The 25,666-nt window shown below is 42.1% G+C and overlaps 1 protein-coding gene across 6 annotated transcripts in view; it reads right to left on the bottom strand.

Moving 5' to 3' along the window:
• The window catches only part of stab1 (stabilin 1), a 403,938-nt gene that overhangs the window by 303,202 nt on the left and 75,070 nt on the right, over positions 1 to 25,666 (bottom strand). For 4 of the 6 annotated variants that reach the window (XR_009651684.1, XM_060910924.1, XM_060910927.1 and 1 more), the window contains 10 exons: positions 24,137 to 24,190; positions 16,798 to 16,878; positions 16,042 to 16,200; positions 11,400 to 11,462; positions 11,079 to 11,174; positions 10,260 to 10,346; positions 7,247 to 7,358; positions 5,123 to 5,309; positions 4,512 to 4,605; positions 383 to 541 (listed from right to left, as the gene is read on the bottom strand). Coding sequence is in view for 5 of the 6 variants with exons in the window: in XM_060910924.1 (XP_060766907.1) it covers positions 383 to 541; positions 4,512 to 4,605; positions 5,123 to 5,309; positions 7,247 to 7,358; positions 10,260 to 10,346; positions 11,079 to 11,174; positions 11,400 to 11,462; positions 16,042 to 16,200; positions 16,798 to 16,878; positions 24,137 to 24,190 (1,092 nt within the window). In the remaining variant the exon portion in view is untranslated. The remainder of the gene's footprint in view (positions 1 to 382; positions 542 to 4,511; positions 4,606 to 5,122; positions 5,310 to 7,246; positions 7,359 to 10,259; positions 10,347 to 11,078; positions 11,175 to 11,399; positions 11,463 to 16,041; positions 16,201 to 16,797; positions 16,879 to 24,136; positions 24,191 to 25,666) is intronic. The other 2 variants (XM_060910926.1, XM_060910928.1) reach the window with 2 other exon arrangements.

Here is a 25,666-nt window from a genome sequence, read left to right as displayed (position 1 = left end):
GGACGGAGGCTGAGGGAGGTGGGCCATTCCACCTCTAATTAGAGGGTGTTAACACTTTTTTTAATAAAAAATTTCATGAAGTACAGAAATGCCAAATGTTTGACTCTAAGTCAGCACTGGCCTTGCAAAGATCAGAATGATTTAAAACAGTAGATGGCATTTTGAGTCATTTTCAACCCATAAAATGCTGATTTTTATTTTTAAAAATGCTAATTTTGTCTATATTAACATCAGATTTGATGTGTTTCATCACAATACAGTCGTATCATTTAGTTTACAGCTCGAAAAACACATTTAAGCATGCAGTACCGTACCTCTTTAATGGAAAAAATGTATGACACAATTTTGGTCTCAATGCTCCAGTAAAAAGTTCAAGTGTTACCTGGCCAGGTCCTGTGGGGGTGCAGTCAGCGTCTTCATGACAGCCACCACGATTCTCCATTAAACAGTTGTTAATCTCCACACACACAACACCATCACCTGTCCACCCCTCATTACATACACACGAAACATTTCCAGGGCCAGCATACACACACTGTGCCTGTAAATACATATGCAGTTCAGTAATGGTGCTGAGTAGTGCAGAAACACAAATAACAAAATACATCTAAAGTCAGTTCTACTGAGCTGCCCAGGAACACCATTTCTTTATTTTAATGTTATCTGAAGGACACTGGCGGCTCGTTAATAGGGTCGATTTGGGCGACGCACTCCCAAACAGGGAGGGAGATTTTTTTTTTTATCTACTCCTACTACCAACAGTAATGTCATTGTCCAATCAGACTAAGGTCGCGCCTGGTGTAGCCACGCCCTTTTGGGGCGATTTCTGTCAGGTTCAGATTTGCCCCAAAATCTCCCATTGACACTAATGGTACGTACGTTTTTTTCGAAAATCCTGCTCCCAATGCATGTTCTATTAGGTTTTATGTGCTCGCACAAGCAGCGTGCTTACGTCATACGCCTGTTGCGCCGCGCAAGTGTTGCCAGATTGGTTTTAAGTGCATTTTGGCGGGTTTTGAACATAATTTTGGGCTGGAAAACGCAACTTGCGCGGGAAATGTGTGAACATTCTATGAAGATGGCGGCGAGTGTTGAGTGCAACAATACGATAGCGTCTCTGAAAGAAGTTCCCTTTAGTCGTCGTACCAATGAGGAGAAAACGGCAATCAAACAGCTAGGACCTCCTAGACCGAATTTAAACATCAAGCAAGTGTCTACGAAGGGGGAGAAGACCTACTCAAGAGGTTTTAACAAGAACTGGTCCCACCGGAAAACTTGGCTAGCTGGCTGTGATGTAGTCAATGCTCTTTTTTGCTACCCTTGCGTTCTCTTCCACCCTGGAAGTAGCACAGCAGACGGTACAGTGATATCTGATATTTGAATTTACTAGGCAAAAGTTGTTTGTGTGTGTGTGTTTTACCAATGGCAGTTTAACATTGCCATGCTTGGAATATTTCAGTAGCCTCAAGTTCTCTCTGACTTGGTGTAAATTAAGCATATTTTCAGTTTTTATATTATTTTATATTACATTATCCAGTATATGTGTTCATTGGAGCCAGCAGCACCTTACCTTTTTTCCAACTTGTTAAGCCAAGTTGCACTGACTACAAAACCTTGTGTAACCTTGTGTGTGTATATAGCTAAATAACTAAAGCCTTTTGTGTTCATTGACAACTTGTAATACTTTAAATTTCCTTTTAAGGTATGGCTTTCTGGAGGAATTCTTGGGAAAAAAACTGCAGAATTTATTTAGAATTATTTGTTGTTAAAATGGTGCAATTCCATATAAAAAAACACATAATTAAGCTGCACATGTTTGTTTGATGGTTATGTTTTTCTTCATCTTTTTCAAAACTTAAATAAACACTTGTTTTGGATTTATATCCTGCCACTTTAATTGCATTCTTTAGAATTGAAGAAATTAGAATATGTTTATAATTAAGAATTTGTGTCTACTTATTATAGAATACTGGAATAATATGAGAAAATAAATGAGTAATGTAATATTAATTGATTGTGATGCCAAATGTTTTGCTTTGAAGGCTTCACAATGAATCTTCCTTAGTTTTAGCCTGGCAAGCCAGACTAAATGTGAATATTTGCCACTCGTAGGCAAAAATATTTTTGGCCGCTAGGTGGGTGGGTCTAGTTTACTAGGCTACCTTAGTTTGCCACCTTTAACTTTAGTGTTGCCACCTAGTGGAGAGAAGAGATATTGTCTATATTGATATCTGAATTTACCAGGCAAAAACAAGTTCGGCCAATTGACTTGCTACCTAGGTCAATTTACTTCAGTCCTGTGGACGTTTACGGTCCATGTAGACATAACGGGGGAAAATTGCCCCCCCTGAAAAAAAATTCAGGAGCCGCCACTGCTGAAGGATATCACTAATGTAACATTGAAAATCATATTTACATTACAGGCAGCACGGTGGTGTAGTGGTTAGCGCTGTCGCCTCACAGCAAGAAGGTCCTGGGTTCGAGCCCTGGGGCCGGTGAGGGCCTTTCTGTGCAGAGTTTGCATGTTCTCCCCGTGTCCGCATGGGTTTCCTCCGGGTGCTCCGGTTTCCCCCACAGTCCAAAGACATGCAGGTTAGGTTAACTGGTGACTCTAAATTGACCGTACGTGTGAATGGTTGTCTGTGTCTATGTGTCAGCCCTGTGATGACCTGGCGACTTGTCCAGGGTGTACCCCGCCTTTCGCCCATAGTCAGCTGGGATAGGCTCCAGCTTGCCTGCGACCCTGTAGAAGGATAAAGCGGCTAGAGATAATGAGATGAGATGAGATTTACATTACAAGCCTTCATGTCAGACTTATTCACATTTGTTATCCTCACACTTGTTATCCAACTCATTCCCAGGTTATGTAACAAGATGCTCTACATAATCTCAGGCTAATAATAAATGGACTACGACTATGTGTTGTTACTGAACAAAGAAAATGATATAATCATTGATATGATGAAATTGTCTGTAATGAGACATTCATTTATCACATATTGACAGAGTCTCAGGTGTCATCAATTTGTAACAGTCATTAAGTTTTCCACCACAAAAAGATCTTCAGTTTCAGGGTAACATGTTTCTTTTCTTATTTCTTCAAGAAAGAGGAAAAGAAGAGAGGGTAGTGTGATATTGACTGTGTATAGCTGCTATAATATAAACAACAACAGGAAATAACTTGTTTTACAGATGCTCCACAACATTGTGTAATTATATGTAATGTAATTATAAATTGTTAAAAACTAATACATGTTTTTAAAAAAAAGGAATCATTGGCCAGTTGCTTTTTTTTAACCTATTAAGCAAAGCAATGTATAGTGCTTTTTTTCTCTAAGCAGACAGAATTTAAGGAAGTGAGTGTTATAGTTAAAGCATCTTATGGTCACACACACACATTCATTGTACTTTAACTCTGATATTATTAGACTCTCTTTTCTACTCCAAACATGTTTAAGGCCATGGAAAGTGATCTTACTAATGACATTTCCACCTGGACACAGTACTAGACACCACAGCCTGGTTCTAAATAGCACTACACTATCATATCCTGGTTCTATATATTACAAGATATCACAGCCTGGTTTATATACAGTAGTTCTAGCTATCACAGCCCAATTCTATATAGCACTAGTTATCGCAGTCTGATTCTATATAGTACTAGCTAATAAATATTGTAGAAATTCTATATACATTTGTAGAAATGCATATCTTATCATCCATCCATTATCTATACTTCTTATCTGTCAGGTTTGCAGGTGAGCTGGAGCCAATCCAAGCTGGCATTGGGCGAGAGGCAGGGTACACCTATCACCCAATCTATCCAAGGGCTAACAACCATTCACACTCACATTCACACATATGGGCAATTTATAGGAGCCACTTGACCTAATCCACGTGCCTTTAGACTGTGGGAGGAAACTCGAGCACCTGGAGGAAACCCACACAAGCACGGGGAGAACATGCAAACTCCACACAGAAAGGTCCCAGTCAGCCATAATGTTCAAACCCAGAACCTTCTTGCTATGAGACGACAGTGCTAACCGCTGCACCATCGTGCTATCTCATCTTATCATGCAGTTATTTCTTGTACCTGTCCATAAAATTTATTTGGTTCCATTTTATATAAAATATTATACAAAATATTAAAAACTAGTAGTCTAAACCACCGCAAACCTGACCAGACTGTTACTAAGGTTGAATGAATGAGTGATGTAAATGCATCATGCAGCATTAAGTTATAAGAAATTCACTGTTTTGCTCATTCAGAACATAACATTTCATGTTTTAGGATAACAATTCTCCTTCAGCTCAATTTGCAGATCGGCCTCAAGTCCCAGTTGTGATTAATTAAAAAGTTCCTTCATATCAATTATTTCTGAAATATTGTTTCCAAATTCCTTGTTTCTATCAGGATTTGAAATCAGAAACAGGAAACTAAGAAAGAAAAGCATTGCATGTTTAAAGAAAAAAAAATAGCAAAGTTAAAAAAGGTTAACATTGCGCCTCACGTTTACATTGCAGCCTCCTCTGTCAGGTTTGAGGCACAGGTTAGCTTCAGTGCAGGAGTATCCATCTCCATCATATCCAGGATTACACACACACCTGGAACACACACATCAACACTGAGCAAACCACAAACCATCCTGTGAGAAAAAGTTCACTTTAACTGTGATAATCATCAGAAGCAATCAAAGAGAAGACAAAGTGGTTACACATTAAGGCAACATTTCATTTGATGGCATCTTCATAACATGCACAAGTAGTGAATAAGCATTGAAAGAACATTTATTTTTTTAAAAAGTACAGTAGATATAAAAGAGTCTGCACACCTCTGTTAAAATTGCAGCTTTTTATACAGTAAAAAATGAAACCAAGATAAATCACATCAAAATCTTATCAGTCATGTCATGTTGATCTAACATAAAGCATCTCTTGTTTTTGCAAATACTGAAATATAGTGGATATAAAAAGTCTACACACTGTTAAAATTACAGGTGTCTGTATGTTAAAAAATGAAACCAGGATAAATTAAGAAATACACGGACCATATTACTTCTGAAGGTAAGAAAGCAAGAAACAAGTTAAGGTGATTAAACTGTAATACAGCCATGTAACTGACATGTTTATGTCGTTGATGCGTGTACAGTAAGCATGGATATGGCAGTGTTCAAAGGCACCATCCGAATCACAGAGCGTGGCTGTGAGGTCACACAGCTCTCCAGTGTATCCAGACAGACAGGAGTTTTTGCGACACACACCTTTACTCCCAGGCCTGTTATCACACACACCATGAACACAGCGGCAATCTGTACAAATACACACACAGAGAAATGCAGCAAAATCAACACAGTTACTCCTCCTCCTCCTCCTACTACTACTACTAGTAATAATAATAATAAATGCTGAGAATCTCCTGTTTTATCACATCACAAAGGTATTCTATTGGATTCAAATCTGGTGACTGGGAAAGCCAGTGAAGAACATTTAATTAACTGTCATGTTTATGAAACCAGTGTGGAATGACTTTTGCTTTGTGACATGGTGCATTATCATGCTGGATGTATGCATTAGAAAATGGGTAAATTGTGGCCATGAAAAGTGCACATGGTCAGCAGCAGTACTCAAATAAGCTGTGGCAGTCAAGTGATGATTAATTGGAATTAACAGTCCCAAAGTATGCCAAGAAAACATTCCTCACACCATTACACCACCTCCACCAGCCTGGACTGTTGACATAAGGCAGGTTGGGTCCATGGATTCATAATGTTGGTGCAAAATTCTGACCCTACTATCTGTGTGCCTTAGCAGAAATTGACATTCATCAGACCCAGCTACATGTTTCCAATCTGCGAATGTACAGTTTTGGTAATTGTGTGCCCACTGCAGCTTCAGCTTTCTGTTCTTGGCTGACAGAAATGGAACCCAACATGGTCTTCTACTGTTGTAGCCAATCTGCCTCAAGGTTCTTCATGTGCATTCTGAGATGCTTTTCTGCTCACCACAGTTGTACAGAGTGGTTATCTGCATTACTGTAGCCTTTTTGTCAGATCAAATCAGTCTGGCCATTATCCGTTGTCTTCTCTCATCAACAAGGCATTTCCTTCCACAGATCTGCCACTCACTTGATGTTTTTTTTTTTCTTTATTGCTCCATTATGAGTAAACTCTAGAGACTGCTGTGTGGGAAAATCCCAGAAGGTCAGCAGTTATAGAAATACTCAAACCAGTCCATCTGGCACCAACAGTCATACCATGGTCAAAATCACTGAGCTCACATTTTTTCCCATTGTGATGGTTGATGTGAACATTACCTGAAACTGCTGTCCTGTGTCTGCAGGATTTTATGCATTGTACTGCTGCTGCCACACAATTGGCTGATTAGGTAATTTGCATGAATGAGTAGATGTACAGGTGTTCCTAATAAACTTCTCAGTGATTATGACTATTACACAGATTAAAATTTTATTCAACTTAATATTTTAACCATTCTTTTTCAGTCATAATTGTTATTATTCTATCCACATTCACTGGATATGAGCAATCGTGCACTCTGATTGGCTACTCTACTACTAGGATATCAGTTCATATACCATGAGTTGAGAAAAACAAAATGGCAGCTTTGTTATCAAGTATTTAAAAGAAACAGAAATAGCTAAAAGAATATAGTCCCCCCCCCCAATATCTCCTCTTCCACACTCCAGCCCAGTCGGTGGCGGTAATGCACCATTAAGTTGGTTTGCCAACCTGCCAAAAAAACCCTAAAGAAGAAAAAGAAGTAGGACAAAATGGCAGAGCATGTTGCTGAACCAACTGAGGACGAAATAAAAACCCTACTCAAAAACAAAATCTCAAAAGATACAAAAAAATGCAACAAAATATGGAATAAAAGTATTTGATGGTAAGAATGTATCTTTTTTATTTTTCAAGAATTATTATTAAAGCATTTTTTCATAAATTGCTAGTGTCATTTCACCGGTTTGTTTACATTTGAAGCAGAAATAATTTTGTCAGACATTTTGTATAAAGTTTTTATTTATCGAATTTGCAAAAAAAGAAAAATGCTCTGTTTCTCAAAATCCAGTGAATGTGGATGGAACAAAAGTTATTCCACGCAATCTCATCGTACATGGCTTATAGCCAACTCAGCGCTATGCGCCTCGTCGGCTATCAGCTCATGTACATCTCGATTTCGTGGAATAACTGTTAAATATATTACATAGATTAAGGTTCGATTAGGTTCTTACTTTCATCACAGTTTTCTCCATGTTTCTTTGGGTCAGAGCAGATGTGGCAGCCAATGCCCATAAAGCCTGGGTTACATTTACATGAGCCATCGCCATGAATCCCATCAGAACACTGTAAACAAAGTCAGACATGAAGTAGAAGCTGGGGTTTTAAATAAGGTGAGTAATAAGTGAAAGTGGTGGTTACATTTGAAAGTGCACCACCACAGGTGTGCATGGTTACATAGGAACTATAATTCAAGGGGCCATGCTTGTATGCTTGAGCGAGTTAGTGGACTCTACTGTATAAGCAAAAATATTATAAATAGCCTTTGCTTGAACAAATGTTCAGAAATAGGAAGACAACTCTCTCAACAGAGATATCATGCAGTTCGACTTGTGCTATTTTCCTAATTAGCTAATGTCTCAGTTTGGACTCTTCACAAAAATGGACTTGTTGCCTCGTGAATTATGTCATATCCGGTGTTGCATGGTTGATGCTCCATAGCATTACATTAAATACAGTCAGGTGGGAACACACCAGTGGTGAACCATTACTATTAGAGCTGGGACTTCAGCTCAGCCAAAACTTAGCCAGACACACCAAAAAAGCAACAGGGCAAAGGATTTTCCAAGGGATTAGCGGTAGGCTGCCAGGTAGCTCCATTGTGTGTAGCTGTTGATATTGATTTTAAAAGTAACTAACACTACGTTCAGACTGCAACCTGAAACGACCCATATCCGATTTGTTGTGAAATCCGATTTTTTTCTTAGGCCGTTCACATTACCAATTATATGAGACTTGTATACGGTCTCCAATATGAACAGAAAACGACCCAAAAGTGTCCCACTTGCGCAAATTGACACGTAATAAGCACATCTACGTAATACGTAAACAAAAAAAAAAGCGCACTCTTCATGTTTAATGATTTCTTTTTTGTTTGTTTGTTTGTTTGTTTGTTTGTTTGTTTGTTTAATAATTATCTGGTTAGTGTTAAAGTGTGAGGTCTCGTGTGTGTTTTTGTTTCTGAACTGAAATGAAAACGTGTAGCCTGGTAACGAGGGTTGACTCCTAAATGTCTCTCTAATTTCTATATAAGTGCACTACATGTTACTAGGAAGTAATGGATTTTTAAACTCTATATAGTGCACTCGAGCTTCAGTAGGCAGTCATTTGGGATACGGCCGCTGTATTACCAAACTCTTAATTCAGGCTTAATAATTTGCCCATACTTATTTTGTCATATTAATAAACTTTTTCTACATTTTTATAAATATTTATTTAGATTGTTTATAGCCAGCTGAATTCTGCAACTTCTCTCAGCACTGGCTCAAGGTGCATAAACACCAGTGCAGTTTGCTATGGAGATGAGGCGAGACCTGGCGATGTGGTTTTTATGGCGGCGGCTAATGAGACCGAAGGTGTCAAATTACTGGAAATTTCCAGAACAATTTTATAATCTTGTAATACAGGATGGTTTAAGTTATAAATCAGTTATAGAAACTGTTTTATTTAATCAGGCTAACAGATAAACATCCAGGTCCCTACCAAATCCACCATTAGCTTGATCAATTCTATAAAAGTCTATTTAAATTATGAAAACTGTACAAATGTTGTTGTTTTCCACCAAAGAGGCGGGATTAGCCAACACAGAATAGTGACGTTTGTCTCTTGTTGATGACGTGTAGGTCGCATGAATGTGACCTGTCCGGTCAGACTGCAGTCGCATGTGAAAATATCGGATATGCATCGGAATTAGGACCACATATCCAAGCGGCCTGGGTCGCATGTGAAAAAATCGGATCTGTGTCGTTCAGATTGTCAATAACAAATCGGATACAGGTCGCATATGGGCAAAAAAATCGGATATGGGTCGTTTCAGGGTGCAGTCTGAACGTAGTCTAAGTAAATTACATCGGGAATTGAATACTTAAGTCTGAGTGAAAAATACTGTGGCAAGTGTGCATGGAAGAAGAGTCTGGAGACAGAAATCTTAGTTTCTCGGTTGTTAGCCTGTGCTACTAGCTCTCGATAGCACTGGCTTGACTGCTTTATTAGCATTCGCTAACACTACTGATGAACACTACACCAGCTGGAAGGTTACTTCACTGTTGCGCTGACAGCGCCAATTCACGGTTAATCAAATTCACTATAAATCAAAATTTGATTGGTTAATTCATCTGTCACTTCCTATATAAGCATACACTGCCATGGCCTTCTGTCCCGGCAATGAAGTCCTAACCAATGAGTGAGCCAGCGCTAAACTCTTCTCAGCCTAGAGACAACAAACAAAAGAATCTCACTAGATAACTATTTTAATGTTTTCAGGACAGTAACCCTTTCATTCCTGAAGCAAATTTGATAGAAAATGAGGCCAAATTAGAATTAGAAGAGAATACTTGTTATGAAATAATGAAAGCAATTAAAGAATGAAATAAATTAAATATAACATTTGAAATGCTGACATATTTGGGCCTTCTCTGAAGGCCTAGAAGGCCCTAACGGTTCCCCTCTGGAATACACAATATCTGTCACTTTTCCATTATGGAAGACTGAGTGGGAATGAAAAGTTATTATATTTTCCATGTTGTTTTTATCACATAGAATAACAGATTATACATGTGAAATGGGACTTCCATAGCAGAAAGTATAGTACCTTGCACCTTCGACATTTGGCTCCTAATAGTAGGAACACATCAAAAACCAATGAATGGAGGACCCAAAATACTAACATGGTACCACTTTGGTATTAAATCCTTAATGATACCTTCATGATATCCTTCTACCTGTCCATAGAAATTTGACTGAATTTAGAACAGAAATCTATAGAGAATTATCTATTCAAAAGAAGATATTCATTCACTGTTAATGTTAACAAACAGCAATCTTATATTAATTCAAAGATTTATAGTTAATGGAATAGTTGCAAACCAGAAAAGCGCTTATACAGCTTGTTGAGTGAAAAGTCAGAGATGAGTTGTGGGGCAACAGTACATCCAGGGCTTTGGACATGAAAACAGGCATTGTACTTACAGTGCCTTTGTCATAACATGGGTGTTGGAAACCTCCAATACAGGGCTTACAGTCAGGCCCAAAGAAGCCCTTGCAGCATTCAGCCCTCTAAAACACAAGTTTTTTGTATTAGTCTCACATTTTTTTTACCTTTAATATTATGACTAAATACAATACAAACAGTAATTTACATTTGAGTTAAGGCTTGTGGAAAGTACAAAAAAACAATGTAGCAATACCACAACATGCCATTAATATCTGGCTAATTACAGAAATAGATTTTATCAGAATTACTGGAAATATATTTTACATTTATTATTTTTAATCAAAAGAAAACTATACTTTCCTCCAGACTGTACATTACAAATCTGTACATTATGACCTATTATAAAAGGGTGTGCACACTGCACACTTACGCAACCAGGTTATTGTGTCATTTTCATTTTTCTCCCTGAAACCTTTCCTATTTGTTTTTCATTTGAATTTGTGCTAACTCACATTAAGCTTGTATTTTCTTGGATTCTTTTACATCACAAAAACCTACTATTTTAACAGGGGTGTGAAGACTTTTCATATCCACTGTATTCAAGCAGGAATGAATTAAAAATTATCTTCAAATCTAGTTTAATTAAGCTTACCAGGAGCACAATCAAGATTAAAAGCTATTAATTATGCAGCTCTAATTAGTATAATGACGTTAGAAATATCACTCTTGCTACTATTATTTTTTGTAGACAACTGTATCAGGATGTATTTTAAACCTCATATTAGACTTAAAATAGTCAGATTTCACTGCCATAACAGAAATTTGAAAACACACCAATAGAAGAGTTTCTTTACCGTTTGATTTGCTCTGCAATATTTTGCACAGCCTCGTATGGTGGAAAATTGACTCCGTAATAGATCAGAAGGCTCACAACTTTGAAAACGGCCAGACTAATACAACAGAAAAGTGCATGCAAGTCAGCATATATGGAAAATCTGCCAGCATTTGGATTAATCAATAATCAACTCTATCATTAACTACAATGATGTAACTAAATAATTTGACTGTGGTGTAAGAATTACTGTGAAAATAGCTTCTGTCATATCAATATGGAATACAGTGCAGTTGTTATAGAGGCACTATACTGTATATCTTCTATAACATGTAAAATATACCTCTTCCTCGCTTCCAGGTGGACATTTTGACTGAGAAATATATTTACACATTACACATGGACTCTGCAAAACAAGGCAAACAGTTCTTGAAAATCAAAGAATGCACATGTAAAATGATGTATCAGTGTATTTTGATTTCTTGATTTCTATTCTGCAAAGCTTTCTTTTGCTAATGCCACAGCTGGAGCAATAACCATACAACTCATAACAATGGATTTTAATACATCACAGTAGGTCTTTTAATACTTCATGCTATTAAAGAGAACAATATTAAATATCAACTGCAGCAGTACAAAGTTATTGTATAATTATAACATAATAATTTAGAGCATGGGCGGCACGGTGGTGTAGTGGCTAGCGCTGTTGCCTCACAGCAAGAAGGTCCAGGTTCGAGCCCCATGGCCGGCGAGGGCCTTTCTGTGTGGAGTTTGCATGTTCTCTCCGTGTCCACGCGGGTTTCCTCCAGGTGCTCCGGTTTCCCCCCCAGTCCAAAGACATGCAGGTTAGGTTAACTGGTGACTCTAAATTGACCGTAGGTGTGAATGTGAGTGTGAATGGTTGTCTGTCTCTATGTGTCAGCCCTGTGATGACCTGGCGACTTGTCCAGGGTGTACCCCGCCTTTCGCCCGTAGTCAGCTGGGATGGGCTCCAGCTTGCCTGCGACCCTGTAGAACAGGATAAAGTGGCTAGAGATAATGAGATGAGATGAGATGAATTTAGAGCATCATCACCTCATAGCCTTGCTACAGGAGTTTTCCAGGGGTCAATACCTGGTCCAGAGTTTTCTTCCTTATATTATAATTCCCTTATATAATAAATAATTGATTAGTTCACATGGCTTCTCTTACCACTGCTGATAAACAGTCGACTGATTAACTGCTGAATCCTAGAGGTTCAGCAGTTAATTTGAAGCTGAAATTAGAGCCAGGTGTTTTCAATCAATAGGATGACAATCAGGTGTGAGTGCGCATCCTGTTTTATTTAAAGAACAGGGATCTATCAAAGCCTGATCTTCACAACACGTTTGTTGAAGTGTATCATGGCATGGAAAAAGTAGATTTCTGAGGACCTCAGAAAAAGTGTTGTTGATGCTCATCCGGCTGGAACAGGTTACAAAACCATCTCTAAAGAGTTTGGATTCCACCAATCCACAGTCAGACAGAATGTGTTCAAATGGAGGAAATTCAAGACCATTGTTACCCTTGCCAGGAGTGGTTGACCAACAAAGATCACTCCAAGAGCAAGGCATGTAATAGTCGGCGAGGTCACAAAGGACTCCAGGGTAACTTCTAAGCAACTGAAGGCCTCTCTTACATTAGCCAACATTAATGTTCATGAGTCCACCATCAGGAGAACACTGAACAACAATGGTGTGCATGGCAGGGTTGCAAGGAGAAAGCCACTGCTGTCCAAAAAGAACATTGCTGCTCATCTGCAGTTTGCTAAACATCACGTGGACATGCCCGAAGGCTACTGGAAAAGTGTTTTGTGGATGGATGAGCCCAAAATATAACTTTTTGGTTTAAATGAGAAGCGTTATGTTTGGAGAAACGAAAACACTGCATCCCAGCATAAGAACCTTATCCCATCTATGAAACATGGTGGTGGTAGTATCATGGTTTGAGCCTGTTTTGCTGCATCTGGGCCAGGACAGCTTGCCATCATTGATGGAACAATGAATTCTGAATTATACCAGCAAATTCTAAAGGAAAATGTCAGGACATCTGTCCATGAACTGAATCTCAAGAGAAAGTGGGTCATGCAGCAAGACAACAACCCTAAGCACACAAGTTGTTCTACCAAAGAATGGTTAAAGAAGAATAAAGTTAATGTTTTGGAATGGCCAAGTCAAAGTCCTGATCTTAATCCAATCGAAATGTTGTGGAAGACCTGAAGTGAGCAGTTCATGTGAGGAAACCCACCAACATCCCAGAGTTGAAGCTGTTCTGTACGGAGGAATGGGCTAAAATTCCTCCAAGCCGGTGTGCAGGACTGATCAACAGTTACTGGAAATGCTTAGTTGCAGTTATTGCTGCACAAGGGGGTCACACCAGATACTGAAAGCAAAGGTTCACATACTTTTGCCACTCGCAGATATGTAATATTGGATCGTTTTCCTCAATAAATAAATGACCAAATATAATATTTTTTGTCTCATTTGCTTAACTGGGTTCTCTTTATCTACTTTTAGGACTTGTGTGAAAATCTGATGATATTTTAGGTCATATTTATGCAGAAATATAGAAAATTCTAAAGGGTTCATAAACTTTCAAGCACCACTGTGTGCAGATTTGGGTAGAAGCTATATGCACCCCAGGCAGACCTACCTTCCTGCCAAAAAGAATAAAAATCGGTGAAGAATTGAGAGAGAAGAAGCGATTTTCGTGAAATGTGGACGATGCCGGACGGACGACGGACAACACATCATGGCATAAACTCAGCCTGTTGGCCGAATGAGCTCAGGACAACTACAGCAACAGTGCAAGGGTTCAGTATAATTATTCAGTCATATACATTTTATTATCCAGAAAGAAAGGATATTAAAAAGAATTAAAAAGAATAATCTGGATGCTTCAGTATTGAACAACTACAGGCCAATATCAAATCTACCATTCATCGGGAAAATCCTTGAAAAAATTGTCTTCAATCAATTAACTGCCTTCTTGATATCAAACAGTTGTTTTGATAACTTTCAGTCAGGATTTCGTGCTAATCACAGCACTGAAACAGCGCTGATTAAAGTTATAAATGACATACGTCTTGATACTGATGCAGGCAAAATATCGGTCCTGGTGTTACTGGACCTCAGTGCAGCTTTTGATACTGTTGATCACAACATACTGCTATATCAACTTGAACACTGGGTTGGGTTGACTGGTAAAGTTATCATCTCATCTCATTATCTCTAGCCGCTTTATCCTGTTCTACAGGGTCGCAGGCAAGCTGGAGCCTATCCCAGCTGACTACGGGCGAAAGGCGGGGTACACCCTGGACAAGTCGCCAGGTCATCACAGGGCTGACACATAGACACAGACAACCATTCACACTCACATTCACACCTACGGTCAATTTAGAGTCACCAGTTAACCTAACCTGCATGTCTTTGGACTGTGGGGGAAACCGGAGCACCCGGAGGAAACCCCCGCCGCAGACACGGGGAGAACATGCAAACTCCACACAGAAAGGCCCTCGCCGGCCCCGGGGCTCGAACCCAGGACCTTCTTGCTGTGAGGCGACAGCGCTAACCACTACACCACCGTGCCGCCCGGTAAAGTTATCAATTGGTTAAAATCATACTTAAAAGATAGAAGCTTCTTTGTTACCATGGGAAATTGTACCTCAACATCAATGTCCTTGACCTGTGGTGTCCCCCAGGGGTCGATCCTTGGACCATTACTATTCAACCTTTATATGCTCCCACTTGGACAAATTATCAAGAACAACTCAATTTTGTATCACTGCTATGCAGATGACACCCAAATTTATTTTGCTCTATCACCTAATGATTATGCCCCCCTTGAATGTCTCTACCAGTGTATCAACCAAATCAACAACTGGATGTCACAAAATTTTCTTCAGCTGAACACAGATAAAACAGAAGTAATTCTATTTGGGAAAAAATATGAAAGACTCAGGATTACCACTATTCTTGACACAAAGGGGATTAAAACAAAAGATATGGTTAAAAATCTTGGTGTTTTCATTGACAACGAGCTAAACTTTGACAGTCACATGAAAGCAATCACTAAATCGGCATTTTATCACCTAAAAAAACATTTCCGAACTAAGAGGACTTATGTCAAAAAATGATCTGGAAAAACCTATACATGCCTTCATCTCTAGTAGGGTTGACTACTGCAATGGCCTTTTCACAGGCCTGCCAAAAAAGACCATCAAACGACTTCAGGTGATTCAAAATGCAGTGGCTAGGGTTCTCACACGAACAAAAAGAACAGAGCACATTACTCCAATTCTAAGGTCCCTTCACTGGCTTCCAGTAAGCTACAGAATTTACTTTAAAGCATTGCTGCTGGTGTACAAATCTCTAAATGGTACAGGGCCCAATTACCTCTCTGATATGTTGCAGCGGCCTAACCCAATCAGATCTACCAGATCGCAGCAGCAAAATTTACTGGTAAAACCTGTTGTTAAAACAAAGTGTGGTGAAGCAGCTTTTAGCTACTATGCAGTACAGCTATGGAACTAACTCCCAGAGGACATCAAAAATGCTCCTGCTGTTGGCAGCTTCAAATCTAGACTAAAGACCAAGCTGTTTTCAGATGCTTTCTGCTAACTGATAAATATCATCATCTTTACATGTTTAAAACTTTACTTAACTTTTACAGTCTTTGCATGTTTTAAACTTTACTTAACTTTTATTCCATTTTATTCTGCTGTTTTTTACTGAACTTTTACTTCATTTTATTACTTTATTTCTATTATTGTTTAATTCTCATATTATTTTTATTTTTCTCTCTTCTTCCCCCTTTATTTTATGTAATTTTATTTTCTATTGTTTACTGTTTTACCTTTACCTCTGTAAAGCACATTGAACTACCACTGTGTATGAAATGCGCTATATAAATAAACTTGCCTTGCCTTTATCCGTGCATATACCCTTGTCACAAATTCTCCTACATACCATAATGATGGTAGTCACATTAACATCACACCGATGTGGCATGATCGGAATGATGGATGGCGGCACAAGAAGTCCATCAATTATGTGAATGATTCCATTGGATGCAACAATATCTTTCACTTCAAGAGGTATTCCTTTTTCAGTGAGCAACAATCTTCCCTAAGAGCAAAGGAAGAGAACACCAATCAGGATGCTGGAATCTGCATTTGTTCAATTTCTTATATGATATATTGTCACATTCAATAGTGTTATTACATTCAATACCTTCATATTATAGGTACATCAAAATATCATCACTACCCCATTCAGGGGACTCTGCATGGGTAGGTTGAATTTTTTTGGGCAGCATTTGTGATCTCGAGATAAAGTCTGTCCAGTTTGGAAGGCAGATTATGTTTGACTGATTTTAATGTGTAACTGTATTGTAGTAAAGTACCACATGTAATTTTTTTTTTTAATTTGACAGTCTTGTGAGAAATTTTGACATGCTTCACATATGCTTGACTTGTGGTGTGTGATCAGTTTCGCACATGTAGGGCATGTGGTTTTATTTATTGCATTTGAGTATATATTATTAACATTAATTTTAAAATATTTGTGATTGTTCCATAAGAGCATGTATATACACTATAAATATGTACTTTTATGCACTATCTTGACAATATTATGGAGTGCTAAGATCTTAGGCATCATGATTTCACAGTTAAACAGGACATGTCTAGTCAAGAACAACCCCAAACAGATGCAGTGACTTACATCACCAGTGGCATTGATTATTATGACTTGATTAGCCATGGTTTGGATCTCTGTCATGCTAGCCAGCTGATCCACAGTTACCTACAAAAATGTACATATGCAGCATATATACATCACCCAGCACTATTTATTCATGCAACTTAAAAATTTATTTTACACAAATTTCCTTTTACCACATCCAATGTATGTTTGATGTCTGACAATTGCTTGTTAGCATTACACTGGAGATATGACGCTAAAGTAACTACAACCCTGATTCCAAAAAAGTTGGGACAAACTACAAATTGTAAATAAAAACGGAATGCAATAATTTACAAATCTCAAAAACTGCTATTGTATTCACAATAGAACATAGACAACATATCAAATGTCAAAAGTGAGACATTTTGAAATTTCATGCCAAATATTGGCTCATTTGAAATTTCATGACAGCAACACATCTCAAAAAAGTTGAGACAGGGGCAATAAGAGGCAGGAAAAGTGAAAGGTACAAAAAAGGAACAGCTGGAGGACCAAATTGCAACTCATTAGGTCAATTGGCAATAGGTCATTGTGGCAGCGGGGACGTGGTCAAGCGCCGGTTTGTGACAGGAGGGCGGAGCCAGGGAAGGTGAGTGGCAGAATCACTACACCTGATGGTAATTAACCTGTGTTTGTGTGTCTTCCCAGTAACCGCGCCCTATTTAAGGAGGCAGAGGGAGAGCAGAGGAGAGCTCTTCCTGGGACAAGAACACAGCATGTGTGTGTGTTTATGAGAATAAAGCTTTTTGTTATACTGAAAAGTCTGGCAATAAAAGCCTATTTCGTACCTGAAGCTTTGTCCTGCCATCCTCTGTGCTCCACCCACACCTCAGAGAGCTTACAGTGGTGCCGAAACCCGGGAAAAAGGTGGAGCACCAACCCCGCAGCCCCATGGAATCCTCCCCGTTCACGGACCTGGTCCACACCCTCGCCACAGCTCAGCAAAGCCAGCACCAGGCACTCGTCACGCTCCGAAAGGAGCAAGAGCGGCGCTTCGAAGCCCTGGTGCTGGCCCAGCAGGAAGATCGCGAGGCGTTCCGGCATCTCCTCGCGTCGGCGGGGTCCACCAGCGCCCTGGCCTCGGGCCCATCTCCCCTCACCGTGACCAAGATGGGCCCGCAGGATGACCCCGAGGCGTTCCTCACATTGTTCGAACAGGTCGCCAAAGCCTCGGGGTGGCCGATGGAGCAGCACGCGGTGCGCCTCCTCCCCCTCCTGACGGGAGAGGTGCAGCTGGCCGTGCTACAGCTCCCCGCCGACCGCCGGCTGGCCTACGCGGACCTTTGCCGGGCCGTCCTCCAGCGCGTGGGGCGCACACCAGAACAACAGCGCCAGCGCTTCCGCGCGCTGCGGTTGGAGGAAGTCGGCCGGCCGTTCGCGTTCGGCCAGCAGCTCCGGGACGCCTGCTGGCAGTGGCTGAGGGCCGACGATCGCGACGCCGAGGGAATCATCGATCAGGTGGTGCTGGAGCAGTTCATCGCGCGCTTACCAACCGGAACCGTGGAGTGGGTCCAGTGCCAGCGCCTGGCGTCGCTGGATCAGGCAGTAGGACTGGCGGAGGATCATTTGGCGGCTGTTCCGGCGGCAGGACAACCGACGACGTCTTCTCTTCTCTCCTCTTCTCTCTCTCTTTCTCCCCTCCCTTCTGTGTCCCGTCCTCGCCCCATTCCCCCACCACGGAGGCGGGGGCCGGCTCCACCCCAGCCGGCCCGCCGCACCCGTGGTGCCCTCCCGTTTCTCCCTTCTGTGTCTGTCTCTCCCCCCCCTCAGGTGAGTGAGCCCCAGAGCACAGGTGCAGAGGGAAAGCCCGGGCCGGTTTGCTGGCGCTGCGGGGAGCTGGGCCACCTGCAGCAACAGTGCGCAGCAATGGAGGTGGGCGCGGTGGTACGGATCCCTGACGCGCCAGAAGCTGCCCTCGATCGGGCCGGAGCGTATCGCATACCGGTGAGTGTCCAAGGGGCTACATATCAGGCGTTGGTGGATTCTGGTTGCAATCAGACCTCGATCCGCCAAAGCCTGGTGCAAGACGAGGCATTGGGGGGAGCACAGGGGGTGAAGGTGTTGTGTGTGCACGGGGATGTTCACAGCTACCCTTTGGTGTCGGTCCACATATATTTCAGAGGGGAAAAATCTATAGTGAAGGCGGCGGTTAATCCTCGCCTTACCCACTCTTTAATTTTGGGGACTGATTGGCCGGGATTTCGGGGTTTAATGACACGCCTAGTAAAGAGTGGGTCCTGCCATTTGACGGGGGAGGTCCCGGTGTCGCTTTGGCTGGAGCTGCTGTCGCAGAGCCGTCTACGTCATCTCCGCGACAGAGTGAGGAGCCACTGGCTCCTCCTCTTTCTGTTGGGGAATCCCTCGCGGATTTCCCATTAGAACAATCGCGAGACGAGACTCTGCGACATGCGTTTGACCAAGTGAGAGTAATCGATGGTCAAACGCTCCAGCCGAACGCCACCCCGTCCTTCCCCTATTTTTCTATTATGAAGGATAGATTATACCGTGTGACCCAGGACACTCAGACGAAAGAGCGAGTCACACAGCTGTTAATTCCAAAGAGCCGCCGGGAATTGGTATTTCAGGCGGCTCACTTTAATCCCATGGCTGGACACCTAGGGCAGGATAAGACACTAGCCCGGATAATGGCCCGATTCTATTGGCCGGGGATTCGCGGCGATGTCCGTAAGTGGTGTACGGCGTGCCGCAAATGCCAGTTAGTAAATCCAGCAGCCATTCCAAAAGCGTCTTTGCGCCCCCTACCATTAATCGAGACCCCGTTCGAAAGAATTGGGATGGATCTCGTCGGGCCATTAGATCGGTCAACATGAGGGTACCGCTTTATATTGGTTCTGGTGGACTATGCAATGCGATACCTGGAAGCGGTGCGTCTTCGCAATATCTCAGCATGCAGTATTGCAGAGGCCCTCTTCCACGTCATCTCCCGGGTTGGAATCCCGAAAGAGATTCTGACTGACCAAGGCACCTCGTTTATGTCACGAACACTGAGCGAACTGTATGGGCTATTAGGTATTAAGCCGATCCGCACCAGCGTTTATCACCCAAAAACGGACGGTTTAGTCGAACAGTTCAATCGCACCCTCAAGAATATAATTAAAAAATTCGTAAGTGAGGACGCACGTAACTGGGATAAATGGCTCAAACCCTTGTTGTTTGCAGTGCGAGAGGTCCCCCAAGCCTCCACGGGGTTCTCCCCGTTTTAATTGCTATACGGGCGTAAGCCGCGCGGCATTTTAGATGTGCTGCGTGAAAGTACGTTATGGACCTGCGCGCAAAACTCCACACGCTCACACACCTAACTCAGGAGAATTTGCGGCAGGCCCAGGAACGGCAAGCCCGCCTGTACAACAAGGGCACGCGCCTTAGAGAGTTCACTCCGGGAGAGAAGGTACTCATACTGTTGCCCATGTCGAGCTCCAAATTAATCGCCAAGTGGCAAGGACCCTTTGAGGTCACACGGCGAGTCGGGGATGTCGACTATGAGGTAAGGCGAATGGACAGGGAGGGGGTGCTACAGATCTACCACCTCAATCTGCTTAAACTCTGGAACGAGGAGGTCCCCGTGGCGTTGGTGTCGGTAGTTCCGGAGAAGGCGGAGCTGGGGCCGGAGGTTCAAAAAGGGACATTGGCATCACGTACCTCTCCGGTCCCCTGTGGAGACCACCTCTCCCCGACCCAACTCACAGAGGTCGCCCAGTTGCAAGCCGAGTTTTCGGATGTGTTCTCGCCCCTGCCCGGTCTCACTAACCTCATAGAACACCACATAGAGACGCCCCCGGGGGTGGTAGTGCGTAGTCGCCCTTACAGGCTACCCGAACACAAAAAAAAGGTGGTTCAGGAAGAACTTCAGGCCATGCTCGAAATGGGCATCGTCGAGGAGTCCCACAGTGACTGGAGCAGCCCGGTGGTCTTGGTACCCAAGGCCGATGGGTCGGTCCGGTTCTGTGTGGACTATAGAAAAGTCAACGCGGTGTCTAAATTCGACGCATACCCAATGCCTCATATTGACGAGCTGCTCGATCAACTAGGCACGGCTTGCTTTTACTCAACACTGGATTTGACGAAGGGATATTGGCAGATCCCCTTGACTCCATTATCCCGGGAAAAAACGGCCTTTTCCACACCGTTCGGCTTACACCAATTTGTCACACTTCCTTTTGGGCTGTTTGGGGCGCCCGCTACGTTTCAGCGGCTGATGGACAGGGTCCTCCGGCCCCACGCCACCTATGCAGCCGCATATCTTGATGACATTATAATTTATAGTAACAACTGGCAGCGGCACATGCAACACCTGAGGGCCGTCCTTAGGTCGCTGAGGCGGGCGGGTCTCACTGCCAACCCGAAGAAGTGTGCGATTGGGCGGGTGGAAGTACGGTATCTGGGCTTCCACTTGGGCAACGGGCAGGTGCGTCCCCAAATTAATAAGACAGCAGCGATTGCGGCCTGCCCGAGGCCCAAGACCAAAAAGGGGGTGAGACAGTTCCTGGGGCTGGCTGGCTACTATCGTAGGTTTATACCTAATTATTCGGACGTCACCAGCCTGCTGACTGACCTCACTAAAAAGGGGGCGCCAGATCCGGCCCAGTGGACGGAGCAGTGCCAGCGGGCTTTCTCTGAGGTAAAGGCTGCACTGTGTGGGGGGCCATTATTACACTCCCCTGACTTCTCTCTTCCTTTTGTGTTGCAGACCGACGCATCGGACAGAGGGCTGGGGGCGGTGTTGTCCCAGGAGGTGGAGGGGGAGGACCGCCCCATCCTGTACATTAGCAGGAAGCTGTCAGTGCATGAGGGGCGCTACAGCACTATTGAGAAAGAATGCCTGGCGATCAAGTGGGCGGTCCTTGCCCTCTGTTACTACCTGCTGGAGTGCCCTTTCACCCTCTGTTCGGACCACGTGCCCCTCCAGTGGCTCCACCGCATGAAAGATGCCAACGCGCGGATCACCCGTTGGTATCTGGCACTCCAACCCCTCAATTTCAAGGTGGTCCACAGGCCGGGGGCACAGATGGTCGTGGCGGACTTCCTCTCCCGTCGGGGGGGGAGTCAGCTGCAGGCCGGATGGGCACCCGGCCTGAGTCGGGCGGTGGGGGTATGTGGCAGCGGGGGCGTGGTCAAGCGCCGGTTTGTGACAGGAGGGCGGAGCCAGGGAAGGTGAGTGGCAGAATCATTACACCTGACGGTAATTAACCTGTGTTTGTGTGTCTTCCCAGTAACCGCGCCCTATTTAAGGAGGCAGAGGGAGAGCAGAGGAGAGCTCTTCCCGGGACAAGAACACAGCGTGTGTGTGTGTTTATGAGAATAAAGCTTTTTGTTATACTGAAAAGTTTGGCAATAAAAGCCTATTTCGTACCTGAAGCTTTGTCCTGCCGTCCTCTGTGCTCCACCCACACCTCAGAGAGCTTACAGTCATTAACATGACTGGGTACAAAAAGAGCATCTTGGAGTGGCAGTGGATCTCAGGAGTAAAGATGGGAAGAGGATCACCAATCCCCCTAATTCTGTGCTGACAAATAGTGGAGCAATATCAGAAAGGAGTTCGACAGTGTAAAATTGCAAAGAGTTTGAACATATCATCATCTACAGTGCATAATATCATCAAAAGATTCAGAGAATCTGGAAGAATCTCTGTGCCTAAGGGTCAAGGCCGGAAAACCATACTGGGTGCCCATGATCTTCGAGCCCTTAGACGGCACTGCATCACATACAGGCATGCTTCTGTATTGGAAATCACAAAATGGGCTCAGGAATATTTCCAGGGAACATTATCTGTGAACACAATTCACCGTGCCATCCGCCGTTGCCAGCTAAAACTCTATAGTTCAAAGAAGAAGCCGTATCTAAACATGATCCAGAAGCGCAGACGTCTTCTCTGGGCCAAGGCTCATTTAAAATGGACTGTGGCAAAGTAGAAAACTGTTCTGTGGTCAGACGAATCAAAATTTGAAGTTCTTTATGGAAATCAGGGACGCCGTGTCATTCGGACTAAAGAGGAGAAGGACGACCCAAGTTGTTATCAGCGCTCAGTTCAGAAGCCTGCATCTCTGATGGTATGGGGTTGCATTAGTGCGTGTGGCATGGGTAGCTTACATATCTGGAAAGACACCATCAGTGCTGAAAGGTATATCCAGGTTCTAGAGCAACATATGCTCCCATCCAGACGACGTCTCTTTCAGGGAAGACCTTGCATTTTCCAACATGACAATGCCAAACCACATACTGCATCAATTACAGCATAATGGCTGCGTAGAAGAAGGGTCCGGGTACTGAACTGGCCAGCCTGCAGTCCAGATCTTTCACCCATAGAAAACATTTGGTGCATCATAAAACAGAAGATACGACAAAAAAGACCTAAGACAGTTGAACAACTAGAATCCTACATTAGACAAGAATGGGTTAACATTCCTATCCCTAAACTTGAGCAACTTGTCTCCTCAGTCCCCAGACGTTTGCAGACTGTTGTAAAGAGAAAAGGGGATGTCTCACAGTGGTAAACATGGCCTTGTCCCAACTTTTTTGAGATGTGTTGTTGTCATGAAATTTAAAATCACCTCATTTTTCTCTTTAAATGATACATTTTCTCAGTTTAAACATTTGATATGTCATCTATGTTCTATTCTGAATAAAATATGGAATTTTGAAACGTCCACATCATTGCATTCCGTTTTTATTTACAATTTGTACTTTGTCCCAACTTTTTTGGAATCGGGGTTGTAAGTCATGGAGGTCTATTTTGACAACAACTGTTTACATTAGTATATTTTTCAATCTCATCCAGTTCTTCAAATGTCACACAACATAAACAAAACTTCGCTGTGTAGTTGAACACTGTAATTTCCTGGTCAATCAGAATCACTTTTTTTTTTTAACATAAATTCAGTATTATTCCACCCACTAGATCTCAAATTCTGAAGGCAGAATTCTGCCAGAAAGCCTGAAGTGGTGTGAATGATAATAGTTTCTCTTTAGACTTAAATGTGTACACACTGATTATGCATGCTGTTTAACATCATTTGAAATAGGTATATTAAGATTCGATAATGTATTTCAGGAAAAGATATTGGGTGAGACAGACTCACTTGTTCACTACATTAGGTTCAAAGGTTTAGTGCAAAACTAAAGAAGAGGAATGTCAGACACTAAACAGAATACATCTGGGATCAATAAAAATATGTACATTGGATTGCACAATAAAAAATATTTTTTGTCTGTGACAGCCTTATTATGGGAAAAATCATAAAAATAATGGAAAAAGAACTCATTGAAAATATTAAAAGCTAAAATGCAAAAGGAGCCTTACTGCTGCCTTAGAGAACATATGGTGCCTCAGAAGCTCCTGAAGTTTGTGCTTGGCCTTTGGGAGAGAAAGATATATGTTGAGCAACTAAAACAAATACATGGATGTATATACAAACCCCATTTCCAGGAAAGTTTGGATATTTTCCAAAATGCAGTAAAAACAATAATCTAATTTGTTAATTCACATGAAACTTTATTTAACTGACAAACATACAAAGAAAAGATTTTCAGCAGTTTTACTGACCAACTTAATTATATTCTGTAAATATTAATGAAGTTAGAATTTGATGCCTGCAACACACTAAAAAAGTGGGGACAAAGGCAAAATACAACTGAAAAGTTTATAGGATATTCAAGTAACACCATTTTGGAAGATTCCACAATAAGCAGGTTAATTGGTAACAGATGAGGGTATCATGATTGGGTATATATTATCACTGGGCGCTGTGTGAGACAGCTGCCTCTCCAGTAGCTCTGTAGTTTTTAGCTCTTTAAACCTCTTTTTTTCCACCTTTTTTTTTTTTTTTACTTTTTTGCTCTTCTTACGAAGACATAGTGTGTTTAACTATATAACATGGATATATTTAACTTTAACACGCAACCGGGAGCCAGTTTTCTCACTTATTCGAGGGAGGAGCTGCTGGCCCTGAAAACAACGGGACGAGCCGGGATACGACACCTCATCCCGGCCGAGCTGAGGAGGAAACCCAGGGGCTGCAAAGCTGGAGCTAAGCTAAAGGCTAGGCTAGCGGACAACCGGCGGCACTGCAAACCATCCATTCCCTCCGTTATTATGGGGAATGTGAACTCGCTGCCGAATAAAGTCGACAAGCTTTCCGCTCTGAACAACCAGCGGATTTACCGGGAGAGCAGCTTATTTATCTTTACGGCAGGGGTGAAAGTAACTTTTATTTCTTGCTGGTACTATTATTTTGAGTCATAGTGCGCGCGCACAGCACACGCTGAAAAATACACCTAATTATTTATTATTGTCTACTTATCAAGCATTCACTAGGACTTCTTATCACTCAGTAGTACTAGTATAGTACTTTTTAATCACACTATCACTCTTTCATCCACCTGTATCAGTTTTTGATTATAAATAAATTGCAAACACATCATTTCAACAACACAATCGTTTTGATAACTTTTTTTTAGCTGAACAGTTGAAAACTAACTTTTCATTTTGGACATTGGACACAGAACAGTGTAACAGAACAGAAAAGTGAAAGTTTTTAGGTAAAACACTTAAAATGAATTCCAAAGAGGCTTGAAGTAGCTGTCCTCATCTGTTTGACAGCGACCCATGCCTTTTGTTGAGTGAGCAGCTCTCCTTCCTTTGCCTTCTTTACATAAGGAAGGGGATCCCACTGCTTGCATGGTGGTCCCACTTTGTTGATGAAGAGGTTTGCTGCATTTATTGTCAGTTTGTTTCTATATAAACACTGCACACATAATAGAATATTGAAACATCAACATATGTTTCTGTATATGTTGTTTTTATTTGGGAGACTTTGCAACAAACGTCTGT

Source organism: Neoarius graeffei, chromosome 26 (assembly GCF_027579695.1).
Source record: "Neoarius graeffei isolate fNeoGra1 chromosome 26, fNeoGra1.pri, whole genome shotgun sequence".
Classification (NCBI taxonomy): domain Eukaryota; kingdom Metazoa; phylum Chordata; class Actinopteri; order Siluriformes; family Ariidae; genus Neoarius; species Neoarius graeffei.
This window is presented reverse-complemented; position numbering and strand designations above follow the sequence as displayed.